The sequence below is a fragment of the Chiloscyllium punctatum genome, chromosome 11 (assembly GCF_047496795.1).
Source record: "Chiloscyllium punctatum isolate Juve2018m chromosome 11, sChiPun1.3, whole genome shotgun sequence".
NCBI classification, from domain to species: Eukaryota; Metazoa; Chordata; class Chondrichthyes; order Orectolobiformes; family Hemiscylliidae; genus Chiloscyllium; species Chiloscyllium punctatum.
The window spans coordinates 110,493,124-110,518,059 of NC_092749.1; the positions used below are offsets into that span (position 1 = coordinate 110,493,124).

Below are 24,936 nucleotides of genomic sequence, written 5' to 3' on the forward strand. Positions count from 1 at the left end.
GTTTGCAATTTCCTTAGTCTTTTTGATCTGTCTAATCTAGACTGACATGTGGAAGCACACAAAATACGCCATCCATTTTCAGCAGTTTCAGAGTGAATGACTCATATCCTCAAAGCTAGTTGCGCATTATATCTGTAAATGTTTTGTATAAAAGTTTTTGAAATCTTGTAATGATTGTTTCCTTGGTCATTCTTGGTTTGCAGGTAGGAGGAAGAGGGGGTGGTGGAGGGTTGTTTTTCAGACCGGAGCCCTGTGACCAGTGGTGTGACTCAAGGATTGGTGCTGGGTCCACTACTTTTTTTGTCATTTATATAAATGGTTTGGATGTGGATAGAAAGGATGTTGAGCTAAAGGGAGAGGCTGAATAGGCTGGGGCTATTTTCCCTGGAGCATCATGAGGGGCATGGATAGGGTGGATAGCCAAGGTCTTTTCCCTGGGGTGGGGAACGTCCAAAATTAGAGGGCATAGGTTTATAGTGAGAGGGAAAAGATTTAAAAGGGATCTGAGGGGCAATCTTTTCTTTCAGAGGGTGGTGAGTGTATGGAATGAGCTGCCAGAGGAAGTGGTGGAGGCTGGTACAATTGCAACATTTAAAAGTTGTCTGGATGGGTATATGAATAGGAAGGGTTTAGAGGGATATGGGCCAAGTGCTGTCAAATGGGACTAGATTAATTTAGGGTATCTGGTTGGCATGGAGGATTTGGACTGAAACGGTTGTTTCCCTGCTGTACATTGCCAAGGCTCGATGTAGTTCATTTTCAGCAGTTCCAGAGTGAATGCCTCACATCCTCAAAACTGATCGTTTATTACATCTGTATATGATTTGTCTAATTTTTTTTAAAAAACCTTGTAATGATTCTTTCTTGCCCATTCTTCTTCAAAGTTTTAGGCAGTGCTTTAAAAAGTAAAGTATTGTATCAGTGACATCCTGTTAGTCATACTGTACAATGTGAAGTAACTTTGCATCTGTGTAAACTACACTGTATGTTGGATTGGATTCTTTGTGGTCAGTAGCAAATATTTGGCACTCCTCATTGACCTCCATCCAGGAAAGCTACACCCAAACATCTAGCAATTGCTGTGATGTTAATTTCTGTTGATTTCCTCTGTTCCAGCCAACATTCTTTCAGATGTCAGAAAGGATAAACTGTTTACATTGAAGTGTTCCCATAAAACCACTAAACATCTTTTAGTTTTAATCTGCTTTTCAGAGTGAAATAAATATAACATACACATGGGATTAAGTAGAAGATAAAATATCATACACAAGCTTACTTCTTTTTAATAAAGTGGATTTAAAAAGATTATAATGAAATTTCACATTCAATGCGTAGACGCTGCTCTTTCAGGGCCAGAGAGAGTGTTTAGAGGTAATTATAAAGCTTTATTGTTTAAAAAAGAAAGTTACACTTCACTTAACAAGTTTTAACGCTTTCATTTTTTTTACAGTGAGACTACCAGTGTAAGAATGGAAGCTGACATCAGTTCATTGATATCTAATTGATAAAGAGAGCTCAATAGCACACCCTCTGTGAAAGCATTCTATCACTAATTTCTAGGAGATGCTGGAGCTCAGAATTGAGAGTGTGGTGATGGAAAAGCACAAGCCGGTCAGGCAGCATCTGAGGACCAGGAGAATCAACATTTCGGGCATAAGCCCTTCATCATGAACCTGGTTCCTGATGAAGGGCTTATGCCCGAAACATCAATTCTTCTGCTCCTTGGATGCTGCCTGACCTGCTGTGCTTTTCCAGCATTACAATCACTAATTTCTAGTAACTTCTAATTTTCTACTTTAACTGCACATGTTGTGGAGTGCAAACGTCGCTGACAGTTTGAGAGAAGCAGTGATGGCAAATACTAAGGCTTGAACCAATATCTTTAAGTTGACAAAAATCTGGCCTGAAAAGCTAGCTTTTTTTTTTGTAGAAGGTTAGATTTCTCTATTACAATGAAAGTTGAACTCTTTAAAGCTTGTTTACAACATTCAAGTTTCTACTTCAGTGTCACAATAATTTGTTTTGCACTCTGTAAAATGACAATTCTCACTTCCTTTTACATTTTAATAAGCTTGCTGTGAGGATCCTTCAGTGTGATTGGCTGTCCATCCTGCTTGACATTATTACTGTTATATCTTAGCTGGAGATCCCTTGACTTGACATATGATTCAAAATGTACTAATGAAATCAGACCGTATGCTATGCTTCAGAGAATTATAGACTAACTCTGTACGGAATGTGACAGAAAGTACTTCTGCAGGCTCTGTGATAAAATTATCCAATTACTCTCATTCCCCTCCTCTTTATCCATAACCCTCCTCTTTTCCTCCAAGAATTTATCTCATTCCCTTTTGAAAATTATGGTAGAATTTGCTTTCACCATCCACTGCAACCGTGGATTCCAGATCACAATAACTCACTAGGTTTAAAAAAAAGCCATTTGCCAATATCTTTTGCTTTGATTAAAGGTGATTGTGGTTAGACATAAGGTTCACTTTTGTAAACAAAAATATCTTTTATTCCAATGTCTAGGCGTGATCCAATTTATATTATTACATTTTTTTTCAAAGACATCACCCATGTTTAGCAATGATTCTGCTCTGCAAAAGCCGATCACTTCTCCATGTCTTTTGAGTGAAGCAGTGGAGTAGAATTTGCTGTCGTGAAGAAGGATTCTGAGGAAGGGTCACTAGACTCGGAGCATTAACTCTGCTTTTTCTCCACAGATGCTGCCAGACCTGCTGTGTTTTTCCAGCAATTTCTGTTTCTCTGGTGTAGTTTGATTTGATTTGATTTATTATTGTCACATGCACTTAGGTACGGTGAGAAGTTTTGTTTTGAGTGCAGTACAGGCAGACCATACTGTGCAAAGTGCATTCGGGTAATAGAACAGAGCCAGGAATACAATGTTACAGCTGCAGAGAGGATGCACAGAGAGTGAGATCAACATTAAAGGTAAAATTTGACAGAACCATTCAGAAGTCTAATACCAGTGGGGAAGAAGCTTTTCTTGAATCTATTTGTACGTGTGTACAAACTGTTATACGTTCTGCCTGACAGGAGAAGGTGGAAGACAGTATAACTGGGGTGGGAGGGGTCTTTGAATATGTTGCTTCCCTGAGGCAGTGGGAAGTATAGATGGATGGTTGGCTGGTTTGTGTGATGGACTGGGCTGTGTTCATGACTCTCTGTAGTTTCTTGTGGTCTTGGAAAGAGCAATTGCCAAACCACGCTATGATACATCCAGATGTTGCAGTGATGTTGGTGAATTTGACTTTCCATTGGGTCAGTTTTCAAGCACAGGAGGTAGGGGTTATTGTTATCCTGTTGGCTCAGATTTGGTTTTTTTTTCAATCCAGGGATTTTGGCCTGTTGCGAATCCCACTGGTTTTATTCGCTTAGTAATTAGCAACTGTGCCATCAGTTACCTGGGCATTATGTCTCCTGAAACCTGCTGTTCTCTCTCTCTTGTCTGCTGGTAGACATTCCATAAAACCTATTTGCCAAGCTCTCAGTCCCAATTTCCTTATGTGACCCAGTGATCTGATTTAGTGTGACGTTGCTCCTATGAAACACCTTGGTGGTTTCTCAGTACAGTATAGGCACTACAGATATGCAGGCAAAAGTGAGAACTGCAGATGCTGGAGATCAGAGTCTAGATTAGAGTGGTACTGGAAAAGCACAGCAGGTCAGGCAGCATCCGAGGAGCAGGAAAATCAACGTTTTGGGCAGGAGTCCTTCATGAGGAATGAGATCAAAGGGGTCCTGCCCAAAACGTTGATTTTCCTGCTCCTCGGATGCTGCCTGACCTGCTGTGCTTTTCCAGCACCACTCTAATCTAGACTGCAAGAATGCAGGTTGGTGTTGTTGCTATTACCTGTGGCAGTGTAAATGTCTGAAGCAAGCAATACTGTGCTTTAGTTTCTGATGGCCTCCATTATGCTTTGCTTTCAGTCGATGGCTGCATTCACAGAGCCGCGGGACCGAAATTGTTGTTAGCCTGTCGCCAACTAAACGGGTGCAACACCGGAGATGCCAAGATTACACCAGGCTACGATCTTCCTGCAAAGCGTAAGTGCTCTCATTTTATCTCAGACAGCCTGGTGAGCATGTCTATGTTCCAGTGTACTGTTTAGCCACATCAGCCGCAAAGTTTCTGGCATGAAGCTGGTGCCCTCTTGGCTATTCCCAAAGAGGTTATTGTTGATGCATCTCCCTGTGTGTGGAGGACTAGAGAATTATCCTGAGGGAACCCCATTGCTCTTCAGCGACTCTGAAAGTCTCAGCTTTCAGTCAGAGCAGTTGCAGTTCCTGCAGCTGAAGGAAAGGAAGTAACTGCAGTGACATTTGTTTCGATGCTGATCTCCTTCTGAGCAATTAATTCAGGTTTTATCAGAAGTTGCTTTAAATGTGAAGGATTTTGTACAAAAAATCAATGGGTTTTGCTCTTTTTCTGTTGAAATCAAATGCTTGATCTTCCATGTTGCCTTGTGACAATCAGAGCCTGTGACAATTGGAGCCTGTTACATCTACCAATGGCTTAATGCGGTAATTAGCAGCAATGCGTGGTAGTTGTAAAGCAAGCTCTCAAAGGTGAAAGTAACTTCAGGTTAAATATTTGACCTGGAGCATATGGCAAGTATCTAATTACATTTCAAAAAGACCTTACAATTTTTGTAATGATTTCACTTTGTAAAAGCTGATTACTAACTCCATTTTTTGAGGGAAATTGCAGAGTCTGCTGTATGTGATACTGGTGAAAGTATTGAATCTGTTCTAGAACTCAGTTTTATTGGAAGTCTGTTGCTGCAAATCTGCTCGTTCTCAGCTTCTCTTGGAGTTGGCTTCTTTGAACACAATGCGAATGATTGAATGGAGTAAGCAGCAATCTTTGGCATTGGACCATCTTATAGAAATTGTCTTGGACAATATTGAGGATGGCCTCTGCTTCTGGAGATATATATCGAAGATAAGAAGCTCAGAGACCTTTAACTCTCATGAAATTATCTAGTAGCTGGCTGCCAGTCTGAGATCTTTTTTATATTTTGTAATATCGGTGGTTGGTGCTAGGCGAGAGTTTGAGCTAATGATCTTGTCTAGAATTTGGTCAGCCATGTTGTTTGAAAAACAAATGTTGGTGTTGTGTTGTCACATCTTGCTACTTTGCCACTTCTCAGGCCACTTTTTTTTCTGCCACTGTGTGAGGTTGAAAGAATCAGGGCTGTCATGAACTGTAAATGTGAGCAATGCATTGCTATGATATTCGCTCTAAATAGCATGGGACGGGCTGTAGTCACCTGCTCGTGCTTTCTCTCAACACTGCCCACACTCTTGGTGCAAACAAACTCGATTAAATTGGGATGCAACATACTTGGAAGAGGTTTCTTAGACTTGGATGCAATGCTTCCTCCAAGCTTCAAAGGGTCTGAGCTGCTGTTCAGAAACAGATGCATTGATTGCCAATTGCGCAAGTTGGAGATAAAAAAAAACTTGCAGATGCTGGAAACCAAAATAGACAGGCAGGAGGCTGGAACAACACAGCAAGCCAGGCAGAATTAGAAGGTGGAGAAGTTGCTATCGCACTTGGATCTAGAAGGTCTGTACAGTGGCAGGGAAGCCTAGAGGGAATGTAGCATGGAAGTTGAATATATCATTCATACCTCTACCACATTCCTAGCGATGCTGTTCATGTATGCATCAGAGAATCAGTAATAATTTTGAAATGATCTTCTCCTCCAGCCCCACAAGAGATCTGATTCTAGTCTCTTGAGCATCCTTGATTTCAGTTACTCTCACCATTGGCAGCCATTGCCTGGGCCCTAAGCTCTGTACCTCCCTGGCTAAGCCTCTCTGCTTCTTTACATTTTTTTCCTATCTAAGACACTCTGTAAAACTTACAGCAAAATGTGAACAATCTTTGTGTCATGTATCTTAATCCCAGCTCTGGTGGATCGGTTCCAAATTTTTATTGAAGACATTTTTGCAAATTGCCGTGGGAGGGATTTACAATGTAATCGGTGTTAGATAATTGCAATTTTTTCAGATTGCGATGAAATTGATCTTTGTTATTAGAGTATCCAATGAGAGTTAACAGTCTACTTGAATAAATTACAATGATATCTAAGTCAGAACTTGACCGATGCAGTTTAAACTTTAATCTAAAAGAAATGAGCAAATTTCTTCAGAGATCACCAAAACTAAGGCAGCAGAAAATCCTCAGGCTTTCTGACTCACTCCCACCCTGACTTGAACATCAGCTCTTTGGATGTAGGTTGGCTTGTGGTCCTGCCCGAAAGGAAACCTTGTGCCTGGTAGAGCAGCCTCCAGTCCCCATTTACAAAGGTGTTGGTCTTGATGGGAATTGGGAAATGGAATTTAGACGTTGCTGCTTTCCTGAGAGAGAAAGTTCAGTGGAATCCAGTTATGTACCAACCATGGGAAATGCCATAGTTGTCCTTGATGGGACCCATGAATTTTAAGTTTTCAAGCACTTTCCTGAGGTGAAATTGCGAAGGAGAATGTCGCTTCGGGCTCTGGATGGTTAGGGTAGAGTCTCTCACCAATCCTCCTCCCTAGGTATTTTTAATAAACCTGTTCAGATATTCAAACATTCTGAGATACCTCTAGATTAGGTGGGATCTGAATCCGGCTCTTCTGACCCAGAGGTACTGTGCTCAGTTCTGGTCGCCCTGTAATAGGAAGGATATTATTAAACTGGATAGGGTTCAGAAGAGACTTACCAGGATGTTGTTGGGTATGGGAGGTTTGAGTTGTAAAGAAAGGAAGGATAGGCTGGGACTTATTTCACTGGAGGTTGAGAGGAGATCTTATAGAAGTTTATAAAATCCTGAGGGGTATGGATAGGGTTAATGATAGGTGTCTTTTCCCTAGGATGGGGGATTTCAAGACTGGGGACATATTTTTAAGGTGAGAGGAGAAAGATTTTAAAAAGACATGAGGGAAAATTCTTTACACAGAGAGTGATTCGTGTATGGAATGAACCTCCTGAGGAGGTGGTGGGTGTAGGCACAATTGCAAAATTAAAATACATTTGGCTAAGTATATGAATAGGAAAGATTTGGAGTGATATGGGACAGGAACAGGCAGGTGGGACTAGTTTAGTTTCGGACAATGTACGACATGGACTGGTTGGACCAAAGGGTCTGACTCCAACTCTATGACACTGTACACAAGTTTAAGAGCCTGTCTAATTATAAAAAGGTAGACATTGGACTGCGGATGATCCTTAACAAGAGGCACTTGTCTTATGTAACAAGATATTATTGCAAGACAGCAGCAGCCTCAAGTTACATTTGCTAGTTTGCCATGATTACTTAAGGTTATCAGGAGGTAGGGATGTCACTTCTGACCCCATTGGGATTTCACGCAAAATTGTTGGATTCTCGCCCAAAGATTGCAAGATATCGCCAGATTAGATGGGACATAATTCAACTTCAATATCGACTCTTTGAGAGCTGTTACCTTATACAATAGGGAGATCCAACATCCTCCTCCTGAGCTGACACTGAATGTTTTTAATGGCTTGTTAAATACCCTGGATGTAACTATGTTACAGTAGGCATCCATCATTAATTTGATTTTGATTTTATTCTTATGTGAACTCAAGTTCAAAAGTGCAGGAATACAATGCAAACTGCATAATGTCACCATACAAGACGCTGCCTTGGATACAGGTACAGAATCTTAAGGACAAGGTAAAAAGAAAGATCAAAGTTAAACACTTGCAGTAATTATAGTAAGGCATAGGAAATAAAGTTTAAAGTTACACATTGCAGACCTTCTTAGTTTTAAATGGAAAATGAAGAAATAAATCTGAAAGAGCCACATGAAACAGTGGATCCTGTAGTGTATTGAAAATAGCATTGTGTATTTTACACAGACAAGGCTGCAAAATTGACACTCATCCCAGCAGGTGAAGTCTGTGGGCTGAGATAATGAAAGGTCTGTGTCAAACAGCTCGTGTCATTCTTATTCTCACTCTCGCTGGGCTGAGCATGCAATTGTTTCTTTCCCAAGAACTTCACAGATCCCTGAATGTTGAAGCTGGATGTCCTGGCTGTTGTATTTTGACATGTGCACATTTCTGAGGGGACTACGGTCCACAGGTTCTGGCACAGCACGGTGTCTTATTTAAACATTTTTTTGAATGCAGTGATGGTCGTCTGACACTTCATATTTCACAAGTGAGTTGGAATTCATCTCGATGATCAGGTTAGCTCCTCTGTGTCAGCAGTAGGTTTTTCTTCATTTGCACTTCCCAAAGATAGGAAGGGCCCGACAGTAATGTATCTTCGTTCCTGAAGTGATTTACCTGTATTGTGCAAAGAGATAAATGCAGCACAACATGAAAGATCTTGTCACTGTGAAAGGAAAGGGATAGATTTACTGGCGCCTCCTGCTTGTGTGGTCTTCCTGCTTCACCTTGCTGAAAAGCAGCTCCAATCGCATTCACTGTCAAACACAGCAGAAGTCATCTGCTACTTTCAACGCTTTTGACATTAACATGAGCCCTACCACCGTCAGACACTGTGGCCCAATGTTCTGTTGTTGAAGCCTGTAGTTTTATTTCCACTGACAGGAATGCTGTGAATACCCCAGGCTGGGCAGCCTGAGTTGGACCTTAAGACTCTTCCTCGTTCCTGGGGATGGATGTTAAGATCTGGGACCTTTACTCTGTCAGTCCGACCGTCTTTTTTTCCAAAAGAAGGGGAGGCCATTCACTCCATCGTGACTGTACTTGTATTTAGACTGAGCAGTTGTGTTTACCCTGAGGCACGCCTCCCCTCCCACACACACCCCCCACCCATTCCACAATCCTTTGGTCAATATTGTCCATGTTGAGGTTATTCACTATAGCGGCTGGCTAAACTCCTTTTTAAAGTTAATTATGGAATTCTGCCACCTTCTCAGCTCGGCTGCTCCAGGCCCTGACAGTTCTGAGGGGGGTGGGCCTGTGGGTGGGGTGAGTGGAAACTTCTCATCTCTCCTCCAGGTTTGTTGTCGATGATTTTTAATCTGCGTCTTCATGTTGTTGATTTTTGTGCACAGGAAAGAAACAAAGTTGACCCTCTCCATGTAGTACTGAGGGATTGCTACACTGTTGCTGGTACCTAGCTTTCCGAGTAGACATTAAAACTGTCTTCCCTCTCAGGCGGACTTGAAATATTCCAGAGAATTACGTTATGGAAGAACAGCAGAGAAGTTGCTGTCAGTTCCTTGGGTGGTGTTTATTCCTCAATAAACATCATAAATGATCTAGATATTAGCACAGTGGCTCAGTGATTAGCACTGCTGCCTCAGAGCGCCAGTGATCCAGGTTCAATTCCAGCCTCGGGTGACAGTCAGTGTGGAGTTTGCACGTTCTCCCTGTGTCTGTGTGGGTTTCTCCGGGTGCTCCAGATTCCTCCCACAATCCAAAGATGCGCAGTTCAGGTGAATTGGCCATGCTAAATTGCCATAGTGTTCAGGGATGTGTGGGTTAGGTGAATTAGTCAGAGGTAAATGTAGACTAATAGGGTAGGGGAATGGGTCTGGGTGGGTTACTTTGCAGAGGGTCAGTGTGGACTTGTTGGGCTAAATGGCCTGTTTCCGCACTGTAGAGATTCTCTATTAGTTCTCAATGCTGTTTGTGAAAGCTTGTTGTTGCACATTTCCTGCATTACAGCTGTGAATACATTTCAAAATTACTTACACCAAATTTTACTTCAGGTGCTTTCGAACCTGTGACAGTCATGGTGAGTGGCGTTGGAATGCAAGACTATGTTCATTTTTAGATCTCACATGTGAGATTTCCATATGATCCCTCTCAGAAAAACAGCCATCGAGTTCATGGTAGTAGTGTCCTAGCCTCTGAACCAGATGGTTCGGGTTCAGGTCCCACCTGCTGCAGACGTGTGTAATAACATCTCTGATTAGAAAATATCGAGTGCCTGGCTAACTTCTTTTTAAATGCCGGCTGTTTCCGCTCCCTAAATCCACCCAAGATTGAATGGATCCTATTATGTTTTCCTTAATGGATTTTTCTTTCTGTACTTTACTCGATGCAATAAATCTTTTGTCTCCTGCTCAAATGACAGTTTATACAATCACTTCCTTCTGTTACAGCGATGTGTCAGGCTCCTGCAGCTCAACACTGTGGGGGTTGGGATGAGTATGGACTTTTCTGAACCGTCTGCCTGAAACCTTACAGATATTGTTTTAAGTCGATTAACAACATGTACCAATCATGCAAAATAATTCAGCAAATTGTGAAAAAATATACAAGTGCAATGAAGTGATGGGAAATTGCAATTATATTTCACTTGCCTGGTTATCTCCTTTAATTATATAATGTTTTAATCATCATGAGTGGAGGAGGTTGATGAGGATTTTTTTTGAATAAGTTGAAATGAGGCTGGTGTGTTTGTGCATATCAATCATAGCAGAGAAATGTGATATTTATTTATCTTTCTGCATTCCAACAGTGACTCCGTACTGCAGAAAGGTACCTGTCTGGCTGCATTTTGGGATGTCTGGCTGTTGTGAAAAGCAGTATACAAATATAAATCTGCCTTTTTTAAAAAATCAGCTAATGTAGTGCCAGCAAAACAGTTTCCCTTATCAGTGGCAAGGATGATGTCTCTGTCCAGTTAGAAGTGGAATTGTTTGGTAAAGTTAAATGGGAGCATTACCCCTGCACTGCCATGCCACCTGCCTCGAATTGTATTTTTTAAAATTTGCATTCATTTACAGGATCTGGGCATCATTAGCCATTTATTGCCCACCCCTAATTGCCCAGGGGAATTAAGAGTCAACCACATTGCTCGTGGTCTGGAGTCACATGCATCCCAGACCAGATAAAGATGGCAGTTTCCTTCCCTAAAGGACTTTAGTGAACCAGACAGGCTTTTTTCTTCTGACAATGGCATCATGGTCATCTTTAGACTCTTAATTCCAGATTTTGTGTATTGAATTCAAATTTTACCATCTGCCGTAACAGGGTTTGAACCCAGGTCACTCAAACATTACCAGGGTCTCTGGATTAGCAATTTAGCGATAATACCACAAGGCTATTGCCTCCCTTTCTTGGAGGGAGAATTATTGCAGGGTTGTGTGGAAAGAGCAAGGCAGTTACATTACTTTCTCATGCCACTCCCATGACGCCTGAATTGCTGGTGGAGGTACTGACAGAGTGGGAGGGGAAAGATCCAGTTGCTGTTGCCCATGAAGGTACCAACGACAGAGGTAACACTGGGAAAGAGTTTCCACTGAGAGATTACGAACAGTATGGGGCTAAAATTTAAAAAAAAAGAACCACAAAGGTGATAATATTAGGATTGCAACCTGTTCGATGTGAAAATAGGCATAGTGTAAATCAATTTAGAGAGGTGAATGAATGCCTCAGAGATTGGTGTGGGAGAAATGGGTTCTAGTTCATGGAAACAAAAGCAGAAAACGCTGGAGAAACTCAGCAGGTGTGGCAGTATCTGTGGAGAGAAAGCTAATGTATTGCGCCCAGTGACCCTGCATCTGTTCTGGTCTCCTTATTTTGAGGAAGGATGTGGAAGCAGTTGAGAGGAGATTCATTAGATTGATTCCAGAGATGAAAGGACTGTCATATGAGGGGCGTTTGAATAGCATAGACTTGTACTCACTGGAGTTCAAAAGAATGGGGGTGGTGGGGACCTGATTGAGGGATATAAAATGCTAAAAGTGAACAGGTGATCCCCCTTGTGGGACAGTCTTGATCAAGAGGGCACGGATATCGAATGAGAAGAGATAAGTTCAGAACTGGCATGAGGAGAAACGACTTCTCTCCAGGGTTAGTGAATCTGTGCAACTCACTGTCCCAGAATGCAACGGAGGCACAATTAATCAACAGATTCAAGAAGGAAATAGATCAGTTTCTGATGAGGAGTGGAATAAGGGGAGCAGGCCGGAGAGTGGAGTTCTGACCAGGATAAGATCAGCCATGATTATGTTAAGTGGTGGAACAGGTTCGAAGGGCTGAATTGCCTACTCCTGCTCCTAATTTCCTATGTTTCTTCGTCTGTTTCATGTTGGAAAGATGTCATTACAGGAGTGTGCTACAAGTATCAGATCCAGGCACCCAATTATTAAACTTCTACATTAATGACTGGAAAGTGTAATGTATCCAAAGTTGCTGATGATACAAAAATAGGCAGGAGGACATGTAGTGCTGAGGACATAAGGAGTCTGCAGGAGGGTATCAATAGATTGAGTAAGCGGGCAAAACACATAGCAGATGGAGTTTAATGTTGGAAAGCGTAAGGTCATGAAGAACCAAAAGACAGACAGTTATTTAAATGGAGAGAGACCCCATGAAAGTGCAGCGCAGAGAAATTTGGGTGTTGATGTGCGTGAAACACAAAAGGTTGGCATGCAGGTGCAGCACGTAATTAAGAAAGGAACTGCATCTCTGTCCTTTACAGTTAGTGGGCTAGGGTTTAAAATTAGAGATGGAAAAAGTGAGGACTGCAGATGCTGGAGTTCAGAGCTGAAAATGTGTCGCTGGAAAAGCGCAGCAGGTCAGGCAGCATCCAAGGAGCAGGAAAATCGACATTTCGGGCATGAGTCCTGAAGAAGGGCTCATGCCCGAAACGTCAATTCTCCTGCTCCTTGGATGCTGCCTGACCTGCTGCGCTTTTCCAGCAACACATTTTCAGCTTTAAAATTAGAGATGTCTTGTTTTAACTGTAGAGTGTATTGGTGAGCCAGGCCTGCAGTAATGTGTTCAGTTCTAGTTCCCGTATTTGATAAAAGGATATTTTGGTGTTGGCAGCAGTTCAAAAGGCATTCACTCGACTGATTCCTGGGACAAAGCAGTAAATTTATCAAGAATGGCTAAATAGGATAGACCTTTAACTCACCAGAATTTAGAAGAAAGAGGTGTGGTCTGACTGAAAATGAAGGATTTTGAGGGGATTGACAGGGTAGACAGAGAGGACATTTCCATTGATGGGGCAATCTCAAACTCAGAAACATAGCTACAAAATATCAGGACGTTCAATTAAAACTGAGATGTCATGGCATTTCTTCTCCCAGAGGGTAGTGATTGTCTGGAATTCTCTACCCCAGAGAGTTGGGGAGATTGGGTACTGAAAGTCGAGTTGATAAAGTGTGGTGCAGGAATTAAAAGAGGAGGGCAATAGACTCTTGAAATGTTGAGGAGTTGAGGGGCTAGCACAAAAGAAAGGATATAACAGCCATGACCTTACAGAATGGTGGGATAGGCTTGAGGGGCTCAATGGCCTACTCCTGCTCCAATACCTTATGTTCCTATTTCCCCACGAGATAGCTTTGATGGGTTCTCTTCCTGCAGGTGAATAAATTCTTGGCTTTATCTTTGATGTATCTCAAAATGGACCAGTGTATTCTTGGCATAGGTATTATGTCTTTTGGATACTAGAATCCTTTTATCTTTTGTAGCTTGATGAAGCAACTGCTTGAAATGGTATCCAAGCAATATTTCTGCCCAGGACAGCGAAATTGCCTAAAATAAAAAGGTTTGATTTAAGCTGTGTAGACTCAGTTGATAGAGTGATGTGAATTAACTTGGGTAAAATTGACTTTTTCATTGGTGTTATATGAAAGTGTTTTACTGTAGAAACGTGGATTGTTTTCTGGGAAGTAAAAATTGAATCCCAAGATTGTGATCTTGTGATGGTAACAAAATAATTATTGGATTTTTTTCTCATTACATTTCAACACAAGCTTTAATTTGAGTTTTTCAACTTGAGAACTGTCTCAGTTGACAATTCCAATTGTAGTTATTTTTTTCAGAAATTGAGTTCTTGCGGCACTGGAGACTGGAGTTCAGCATGAGTCTGAAACGTGGCTGCGTGTTAATTAACACATTATATTTTTGTTTCATGCCAGACATGACGAGTGTTTATAGAGTGACCTTTGCTCCATTTAACTTTTGAAGCTGCGGGTCGGTTTGCTCAGTTGGCTGGAAAACTGGCTTGCTGATGCCAACAACATGGATTTAACTCTCACACTGGCTGAGGTGACTTACGACATCTGCAGAACCAACAGAGCTCAAGTCAAATTCTTTTATTTTAAATAATTTCACCTTCCAGGGCAGAAATATCACTTGGATCCCATTGAAAGGCAAGCTTTCTCAACCCTACCTGAGGTGTTTTGACCCTCAGGTTAAGCTCAGTATCAGTTAGCCCTCTCTCTGTAATGAGAGAGCAGCCTCTGGGAGAATGGTAACTTAGACTTACACAAACTGTTTGCTGGGTTGGTAGCAGTAGGATTTGATTCTAGGTGATAACTGGAACAACTCCGAATATAGCCTCGTCAGCCATGAGTGATATCGTTTGCTTGAAAGGCTGAATGGCCTACTTCCGTTTGCTCCTATCCTCCATTGTGGGTTCATAAAACCATCACCCTACCCCATCCAAAAGGTTTTTTTTTAATGGGAATTTTGCAATGTGTGCAGTTCTGGTCTCCCTCGTATGGGAAGGATTTTGTGAAACTTTAAAGGGTTCAGAAAATATTTACAAGGATGTTGCCAGGCTTGGAGGGTATGAGCTGTAGGGAAAGGATGAATAGACTGGGGGTGTTTTCCCTGGAATGTCGGAGGCTGAGGGGTGACCTTATAGAGATTTATAAAATCATGAGGGGCACGGATCGGGTAAATAGACAAGGTTTTTTCTTTCCCTGGGGGGTGGGGAAGTCCAAAACTAGAGGGCATAGGTTTAAAGTGAGAGGGAAAGATTTAAAAGGGACCTAAGGGGTAACTTTTTCACACAGAGGGTGGTGCACGTATGGAAGTGGTGGAGGCTGGTACAATTACCTCATTTAAAAGGCATCTGGATGGGTATATGAATAGGAAGGGTTTAGACGGATATTTGCAGTCATTATTTTTACCCCTTTTAGACGGATATGGGCCAGGTGTTGGCAAATGGGACTAGATGAGGTTAGGACAAGTTGGACTGTTGGGTCTGTTTCTGTGCTGAACATCTCTATGACTCTAAGAGTTTCAAGTAAAATGTTCCATGTAATTGAAAATGAAAACAAGAAGAAAGAAGCATGATCAAATAAAATGTCTGAAGGCCAAAGGCCATTTGAAGGAAAACATGTTGATGGCACAACTGGGTGATGATGGCCTAGTGGTGTTATCATAGGATTGTTAATCCAGAGACCCAGGTAATGTTCTGGGGACTCAGGTTCAAACCTCTACCATGGCAGATGGCAGAATTTGAATTCAGTAAAATTCTGGAGTTAAGAGTCTAATGATGACCATGAAATTGCTGTCAATTATCAGGAAAAACCCATCTGGGTCACTAATGTCCTTTTGGGAAGGAAGCTGCCAGCCTTATCTGGTCTGGCCTATATGTGACTCCACACCAACCTCAATGTGGTTGCCTCTTAATCGCCTGCTGGGCAATTAGGAATTGGCAATAAATGCCGGTTGAGTTGTGATGCTCACATCCCATGAATGAATTAATGGAAAAAAAGACAAAATAAAATACATAAATTTCTCAAATCTTTGCTGCAAAGCGCAGTGAGCGTTTCGAAGTATGGGCCCCCTGTGGTTGACACTGACTGGTCAAGTTGTGGAACTGATGAGCGCTCGTCCAAAGGTATGGACAAAAAAAGGAAGTGGTCTGGTTTTGAATGAAATAATGGTACAGCTGAAAACATTACTGAGGTGGTTGCTGGGGTAGGAGAAATGTTGAAAGCAGCAATACACAGAATGTTTCAAGAATTTTCTTCCTATTTAATGTTCCCTGCTTAATCTGGCCACTCAGAGTTATGGACAGATTTGTAAAGAGATATTTTAAGTCAAATTAGACTGTTTTGGCACAACTCTTCATTTTTGTGACAAAACTGTCCTGTTCTCAATTTCTTGAAACTGCTACAAAGTTCTTAAGGGTCATTCTAGATTGGAACTATTAACTGTTTGTCTTTCTACAGTTGGGGATAGTGAGGAAAGTCAGCGATAATAAAATGCGGAACTGGAAAAAGCGCAGCAGGAGATCGAAATCTCGGGCAGGACCAGGGGGGAGAGGGAAAGGAACTGAGAAATAAATTGAAGGTGGGGGGGGTAGCCTGGGGAAAAGGTAGGTGGGGATGGCGATAGGCAGAATGCAGGTAGGAGGTGATTGTGATTGGTCAGTGGGAAGGGGTAGAGTGGATTGGTGGGAAGGAAGATGGACAGGTCATGTCAAGGGGCTGGGGTGGAGGGGGAGGGCTGGACCTGCGATGAGTTTGGGGGTGGGGGTATTTGTAAGCTGGTGATTTCTATACCTACCTTTCCCCCAGGCCCACCCCTCCCCCTATTCATTTTCCGCCCCCTTAACCCTTCCCCAGTCCTGATGAAGGGTCCTGCCTGAGATGTTGACTCTCCTGGTCCTCTGAGGCTGCTCGACCTGCTGTGCTTTGTCCAGCTCCACAATTTATCGACTCTTTCTACACTTGCTGCCAGATCTGCTGAATTTCTCCAGCATTCTGTGCGTCTGGACTGTGCTGAACTTTGACTATTATTCTTCTGACGGGAATCTCATTTGATTTTAAAAGAATAGAGAATTATAAAATCATGTTGGGCGTGGATAGGGTAAATGGGCAAGGGGGAGCCCAGAACTAGAGGGCTTAGGGTGAGAGAGGAAAGATACAAAAGGAAGCTAAGGGACAACTTTTTCATGCAGAGGTTGGTGTGTGTATGGAATGAGTTGCCAGAGAAAGTGGTGGAGGCTGATACAATGACAACATTTAAAAGGCATCTGGATGGGTACATGAATAGGAAGGGTTTAGAGGGATATGGGCCAAGTGCTGGCAAATAGGACTAGATTAATTTAGGATATTTGATTGGCATGGACGAGTTGGACTCAATGATCTGTTTCCGCGCTGTACATTTCTATGACTCTATGACTAAATATAAACTAGATTCAATCTTAAAGCAAAATCCTGAGTTTATATTTTCTTCCTTTTTTTCCTTGATGAGTGAGTGTTTGTAATGTAGCCTCTTAATTCGAACGAGAAGAATTCGGCTTTAATGTTTTTGCTCATATTTTTTCTTCACATATTGGAAGATATTTCAACTGGTTGCTATGTGTAACGAAAGAACTGCAGATTAAAAGGGATTTAATTGTTTGCAAGGGTTTTCCAACTCAGTGCAAATGGTTAGTGCAAGGTGACTCGAGTGTTGATCTGTACATAATGCTGCCCATTAATCAACGGCAGTTCATGCTTGAGAGTTATACAGGGATTGACAAAGGTTTACTTCCCACATTCATTATTGCTGGGGTAATGAGGTAGTGTGCCCACCTGAGTGAAACAGTTTTCTGCTGACTGCAGTCTTCCAAATGGGTTCCATAAATCAGAAATCTGCTGGTTGTGTTCACCAGGTGAAGAACATATTTTGATATTGGAGCAAACAGCAGGGAAGTAAATTTACATTTTAAAAAAATTAGCAACAAGCCACTTCCCCCACACCATTGTGGTTTCAATTAAAATTGAAACAACTGCTTGGAATTGTTTGAAGCATCTCATTCAAATACCATGGTGCCTGGTCCGTCAGTTTATCTACTTCAGTGACGAGTATCTTTAAAATTTGCAACGTACGCGATATTTTTGCCACAGCTTGGATTTCAAATTGATCGTTTGGGCTAAGCACAAGCCATGTACAGTTTAACAAAGACACAAAATATTTCTTGTTATCCAACACTTCCATCTTAAAAATCGTCTGTCTCAAATCATGATACCTAAATTCCTGTTAGGGGTAAAGAGCAACATTACTCATATATTTAACTGAGCATCAATTTTCCTGCAAACTTTTCACATGTCTTGGTGTGTGAAGGCTTGTGGGAGGCATAAACACTGGCTTGTTGCTGTGTTTGGAACTGAGCACCTTGATCCACAGTCTAACAATAAGGGGTAAGCATTCAGGACTGAGATGGGGAAGAATTTCTTCACTCAGCAAGTTGTGAACCTGTGGAATTCTCTCCCACAGGAAGCTGTTGGGGCCAGTTCGTTAGATAGATTCAAGATGGATCTGGACATAGCCCTTGTGACTAAAGGGACAAGAGATATAGAGTGGGATACTGAGATTATATAATCAGCCACGATCATAATGAATGGTGGGGCAGGCTGAATGGCCTACTCCTACACCTATTTTCCACGTTTCATGTAATATGTACATTTTGGTTCCTACTTTCTCTAGCCAAACACATCTTAAAAGCTTGTTCATGGGATGTGAACACTGCTGGCTAGAATGAGATTTATCACCCATCCCTGCTTGTCCCTGATGAGGTGGTGGTGAGCTGCTACAGTCCTTGTGGTGAAGATACCCCTACAGTGTCATTAGGGAGAGAATTTTGTCTGGGTGAGACTGAAGGAATGGTTATTTATTTTGAAGTCAGGAAGGTGAGTGACTTGGAGGGGAACTTGCATGCAGGGAGTGGTGTTCCCATGGAGCTGCTGCCCTTGTCCTTCTTGATAGAAGTGGTCATGGGTTTGGACATGTGCTATCCAAGGAGGTTTAGTGAGTTACTGCAGGGATTCTTGGAGATGATACACAATGCTGCTACTGTAAAATAACCCTGAAAAGAGTGCAAAGGAAATTTATTAGAATAATGCCACGATGGGAGATTTTAGATAGGAGAAAGTGTGGAATGCAGGTGCTGGAGATCAGAGCTGAAAAATGTGTTGCTGGAAAAGCGCGGCAGGTCAGGCAGCATCCAAGGAGCAGGAGAATCGACGTTTCGGGCATAACCCCTTCTTCAGGAATGCCCGAAACATCGATTCTCCTGTTCCTTGGATGCTGCCTGACCTGCTGCGCTTTTCCAGCAACACATTTTTCAGCTCTCGATTTTTAGATAGGAGGAAAGATTAGAGAAATCGGGCTTATTTTCCTTGGATCAGCAAAAATTAAGAGGTAAGCTTATTGAGGTGTTCTAAACTATGAGCAATTTTGACAGGGTAAAGAAGGATATTCTGTTTCCACTGGTTAGTATGGCAGTAACTGAGATTGTCAACAAGAGAATGTGGACTGAGATGAGGAAAGACTTCTTTACTCAGAGAGAGTTGTTAGGATTTGGAATGTGCTGCCTAGGAGAGTCATGGAGGCAGATTCCACAGGATGTTTCAAACGGGAACTGGACATATATTTGATAGTGATAAATTTAAAGGGTACAGAGATAGGGCTGGAGAATGGGACCAGCTGTGAAACTGTTTCAGGTACAATGGGTCAAATGGCCTCTCTCTGTACTGTAAAAGTGTTATCGTAATGAACAGGTTGAACCTATACACATTGAAGTTTAAAAGATTAGGAGTGATCTTATTGAAATGTATAAAACCCTGAGGGGATTTCACAAGGTTAATGGTAGGAGGCTGTTTCCCCTAGAACTAGGGGGCGCAGTTCCAAAATTATGGGTATCCCTTTTAAGACTGAAGCAAAAAGTAATTTCTACTCTATGGGATTCTCTGTTCCAGTGAGCAAAGGACACTGGGTCATTGAATCCAGGCTAAGTTAGGCCAATTTTCCATTGACCAGAGTGTTGCGAGTTGGAGTGAGGGGTGCAGTCAGACAAATAGTGAAATTGAGACTACAATCAGATCATGATCTTATTGAATGGTGGAGTGGCTTGAGGGTGGAATGGCACATTCCTGCGCCTCATTCTTGTGCTCTTGTGACAAGTCTCTGCCATACTTCACTGTGCAAGTAAAATTCATGAAAAACAAAGTAATGTCCCTTTCTTGAGGACATTCCACTTAGGGGATTCTGACTTAATAAATAGCTAATGATGACAGAACATTCTTGGTTTGGGATGTGTTAGGAATTCTCCTATCCCTGGGTTAGGATGTCACGGGTTCAAACCCCACACCAAGAAACAATATGGTACAGCGGGAGGCCTTTCTGCCAGCTGAGTCTGTGCCGGAGTCTCAGCTGACACTTTGGTAGAGAAGAAGGTTTTCATTATTGGGGGAAAGAGTCCTTTGGATGAGATGTCAGACCAGGATTCTGTGTGCCTGCTCAAAGGGAAGCGAAGGCAATTGAAATGAATACTGACACTTCTATGATAAAGAGCTCAGGAGTGTCTGTTGAACATTTATCCCTTAACCAGCAACATTCAAAGAAACTGACTGGAATTCTTCCTCATTTGCTTTTCACTGGGCATGGGTGTACTCAAATTGGCTGATTCAGTTGCCTGCATGACAATTAGAAGAACACTTCAAACGTAATTGATTGGCAGTACAGCTATCTGGGACATCCTGGGGCTGTGAAAAACATTATGCAAATGAACATTCATTCCATCTCTTTTATGTTTTCTTTTAAGAAATCAACAATGACCTAGTTTCTCCTGGCTCAGAACATGATTCTGATTATAAACCCATCCCACATAACCCAGTGTCCTCCAGATAATATGGTCAGAGCATGTATCACATTTCAAGTCACACTCTGTGTAAAACCTGAGCTGGTGCAAGGACATTTTTTATTGACTGTGGTGACTGCATAATGAAGATTTGGAGAACTTGCCACATCCCCGAGGGATATCGAGAAGGGTCCTGCAGACTCGAAAATGAAATTACTCTCTTTCCTTTGTGCCCTCAAGACTCCTGAGAAATTGTCCCTAGAGTCGTGGCTTTGGTGACACCCAAATGTAGCCGCACTCAGAGGAGCGATGGAGCTTTTGAAGATTTGAAGAGCTTTGATATCAAGATTTAATTCCATCAAAACGATGCTTCCGCCAATTGATTCCCTGACACAGCTCTGAAAGCTTTTGAAGTCGGATCAGAACTTCGGAAGGAGAGATTGAAGGTGTGGGACTTGGCACTGCTGATCCTGAGCCAAGTCTGGCACTTTGTCAAGATGCCAGAGCTTATAACGATCGAGCCTCACCGAACTGGAAAGTGAAGTGAAGCATGCACTAACTGGATTTAGATTATTTTTAAATATTGAGTTTATTTTTTCCCCTTAATTGAGCCAATAAACCAGTCAGAACAAATAGTTCTGAAGAAAGGTCACTGAACCAGAAATGTTAATTCTGCTTCTCTCTCCACAGACACTGCTCAGAATTGCAGAGATTCTCCAGCAGTTTTTCTGTTTTGGCTTCATAAATATTTGACCCGAATTATAGAATCCCTACAGTGTGGAAGCAGGCCGCTCAGCCCAATCGAGTCCATACCGACCCTTCGAAGATCATCCCACCCAGCCCCACCCGTCCCTGTGACCCTACATTTCCCATGGTTTACCCACCTAACCTACACATCGATGGACACACTGTGGGCAATTTAGCATAGCCAATCCACCCTAACCTGCACATCTTTAGATTGTGGGAGGACGCCAGAGCACCCAGAGGAAACCCACGCAGACACGGGGAGAATGTGCAAACTCCACACAGACAGTCGTCTGAGGTCAGAATTGAACCCGGATCCGTGGCGCTGTGAGGCAGCAGTGCTAATCACTGAGCCCCAATATTTGCACTTTGGTTGTAATGTTGCATGAAAGGGGCAAAGCATTTTAATGAACATGATTTGGAGTTTCTGGTGTTGGACTGGGGTGTACAAAGTTAAAAATCACACTACACCAGGTTATAGTCCAACAGGTTTAATTGGAAGCACTAGCTTTCGGAGTGTCGCTCCTTCATCCACCTGAATGGAGACAACCACCTGATGAAGGAGCAGCGCTCTGAAAGCTAGTGCTTCCATTTTAATGAAGAAAGTTTATCTGGAGCAGTTGGATGTTACCAATGTTAACAACTGTATTTGCTGATAAAATTTGGCCTTTGTTTCTTTTGTAACTAAAAACAATGTGCATAGCGCATGAAAGAAAGGGCAGATCCCCGTCCATATCCGAAGTGTCTTTGGTTCCTTGGAAATAAACTCAAGTGTGAGTCAGTAGCTGGATTCCACCTCCAACTGCTGGCCCAGACCACTCTGCAGAAACATTCCCAGACTGACCAACAAATCTTGAGCCAGTTGGTAGCACTATCCTCTGAGTCAGAGGGTCCCATGCTTCACACCACCTGGGGCCTTGTGCACAAACAAGACTATGAATGAGGTGAAAGTGTTTCAGAGAAGAACATACAACTGGACAGCATAGGCCCACTATGTCTATGTCAACCAGACTAATACCTGAAATGAACGGATTTCCTCATGAGAAAAGACTAGGCCTGGATCCTCTGGAGTTTAGAAGAGTCAGAGGTGATTTACTTGGAACCTATAAGGATGAGGTTTGACTAGGTGTGTGTGGAAATAATGTTTCATCTTATGGGAGAATCTAGAACTGGAAGATCGTGGTTTAAAAATAAGGGGTGTCCTCATTTTAAGGAGAGATGTGGAAGCATTTTCTCTCTCTGAGGGTTGTGAGACTTTGGAATTCCCTGTCTCAAAAGACTGTGGATCTAGAATCTTTAAATATTTTTAAGGCAGAGGGAGATAAGATTCTTGATGATCAAGAGGGATGACGAATTATCGGGGGATGTGCAGGAATGTAGAGTTGATGTTAAAATCAGATCAGCCACGATCTTAATGAATGGAAGACCAAATCTGAAGGGTTGATTGGTCTACTGTTGTTCCATGTTTGTATATTCCAATTCTGGTCTGTTCAGGGAGCTTATTCTGGGAATGAGAAGCCTTACTTTACTGGTGAGTGTGAAGGGTCCTAAAGCAGTCATCAAACAAAAGCTGAGGAGTTCTCCCTATTGTGTGCGTTGATATTTACCACACAAACGCTAGCACTAATACAATAACACGGCTGTTCATCTCATTACAAGTTGTTGCACCTTGGTATGCACAGATTGGCTGTCTTGTTTCCCATCCTTATACCTGTAACTACACTTTGGTCAGACTTCAGTGCCTATGAAAGTGCCATCCTTATCCTTCATCCCCCATAACCGTTGATATTTGGAAGCAACGTTGACTTACAATGGGTTAAGAAGTCTCTGCCCTTTGCCAACTGAAATGTTGAAAAGGGTTCAAGCTAGGGGTTATACTTTATGTTGTTGTGTCACTGCCTAGACCAACATTTATTGCGCATCCCCATTTGCTCACTGGGCAGTTAAGAGTTAACCACATTGCTCTGAGTCTGGAGTCAGATGTAGGTCAGATCAGGTAAGGATTACAGTTTCCCTCTTTGCCAGACATTAAGGAATGCTAGTTTTCCCTGAGAATTGGCAGATGGTTTTGTGGTCATCATTAGATTCTTAATTCTGAATTTTTATTGAATTCAAATTCCACCATCTGCCATGGCAGGATTCAAACCCAGGTTCCATCGAGCATTACCTTTGGATTAACAGTTCAGTGTTAAGATCACTAGGTCACCACCTCGCTACAAAAAAGATTATGGGTAGAATAAATAAAGAGAAACTGTATCGAGTGACTGAAATATCAGTAATCAAATGGCTCTTATTAAAGGAAGTTGGCAAATGATTTAGAGGTAACGAGGCAAAAATGTTGACAGGAGGTTTGTGGAGGTTTTCCTGCCAGATTGGGCAATGAATCTGGTCTTGTCTTTGATATTTGTCTTCACCAGGAAGTAAGTACTTGATGAAGTAAACAATTGCAGGGTAATGGGGAAAGTGCAGAAGTTTGGGGATAAATTGAATTGCTCTCCCAAAGAGCCAGTGTGGATTCGATGGGCTGAATGCCCTCATCCTGTGCCCTGATGTTCGATGATTGATGATGCACATGAGCCAGCAAGCTGAATTGAAATCCTCATTTATGGAAAGTGTAAGGTTACATCAGATTCCCTTTCCCACTCTGGTGATTTTTCACTATCGACTGCTGCACTTTTTAAAACTAAGGTCAGTTTTGAGGATATGCACATCTTATTGACTTGCAGGACCACACTTTATTTTTACAGACCCTAGTGCTAAACGTAAAGGAAGGCACTCACAAACGATTGAGCGATGTGTCTTCCTCAGTGGTGTCAAATGCATTAACTAGTGTTGGGTTTCAGTGCAAATGTGGAAAAGCAGGTTAATCTAAAAACCGCCAATTTATGGCAACAGATGTTCTGTTCCTCTTCAAAAATGTTGCAACAGCATGTTGAATGTACAAGTAAACCCCTTCCCACTCCAAATGTTGGAAATAGTCCTGAATAAATCAAAAATTGATGAAAGCCTCAAGCATTGCCTGTCTGAATTGTCTCTGTTGTTGATGAGACTTATCCACATTTGGTCTTAATTACTTGTTTATTTCCCAGCAGCTTCACTGCTGTCTACAAATTCAGCAATTCTTCGGGACATTGTCAGTTGTGAACATAATGCTGCCATTTAGTGATCTGGCAGTGAATCAAGCAAGTGCAGTCCTTTGTGTTGTTTTATTGTCCTGTCAGTTTAGGAGCATTTAGTCAGGTGGAATATTTTATGGTGCGACCGCTGACACAATTTGTGCATCACATCACACGAGTCCTGTTCAACACCCCTGGTGGATGCGTTGTCTTTTCATAGAAAGGTTCTTTGTACTTTTAGCTGAATGTTTCAAGTTGCATTTCTTCAGACATAACTGATCAATATGCGTCGACGGAAATTGATTAGGTGGAGGAGGACAAGGACTGAGAGTTATTACTGTGTCAGGCAGGATGCACTTTGTGGTATCTCGCTTAGATCTCTGCTCAGACCACAGGTTTTTGCTGCAATTTTCGAGAACCGAGATAATGAAATTTGGGAACCAAAACTTCAGACTTGCTGATGACACCGAGCAAGGTGTCAGAAGCAGGAAATTGCGAAGTGTTAATAATGTAGGTGAGCAAGCAAGATGGTGGCAGATGGAGTTCTGTGTCAGGGAAATGTCAGCTCAACCATTTCGAGCTGAGGAAAGATAGTCTCTCATCATCTAGAACATTCTCTGATCTGAGAACGGCGGAAGAGTAGAAAGATTTAGCAGAAGTAATGAAAAGCAGATGAGAGTTATAAAATCTAATTTAAAAATTGAATGGAATGTTGGATTTTATCTCAAGGG

The 24,936-nt window shown here is 42.1% G+C and overlaps 1 protein-coding gene across 3 annotated transcripts in view; it reads left to right on the plus strand.

Annotated features, from left to right (window-relative positions):
* Positions 1-24,936, plus strand: part of macrod2 (mono-ADP ribosylhydrolase 2) — a 945,224-nt gene that overhangs the window by 295,859 nt on the left and 624,429 nt on the right. For 2 of the 3 annotated variants that reach the window (XM_072581521.1, XM_072581520.1), the window contains exon 6: positions 3,955-4,071. The exons of the other annotated variant lie outside the window; for it this stretch is intronic. In XM_072581521.1, coding sequence (XP_072437622.1) covers positions 3,955-4,071 — 117 coding nt within the window. The remainder of the gene's footprint in view (positions 1-3,954; positions 4,072-24,936) is intronic. 3 annotated transcript variants of the gene reach the window in all.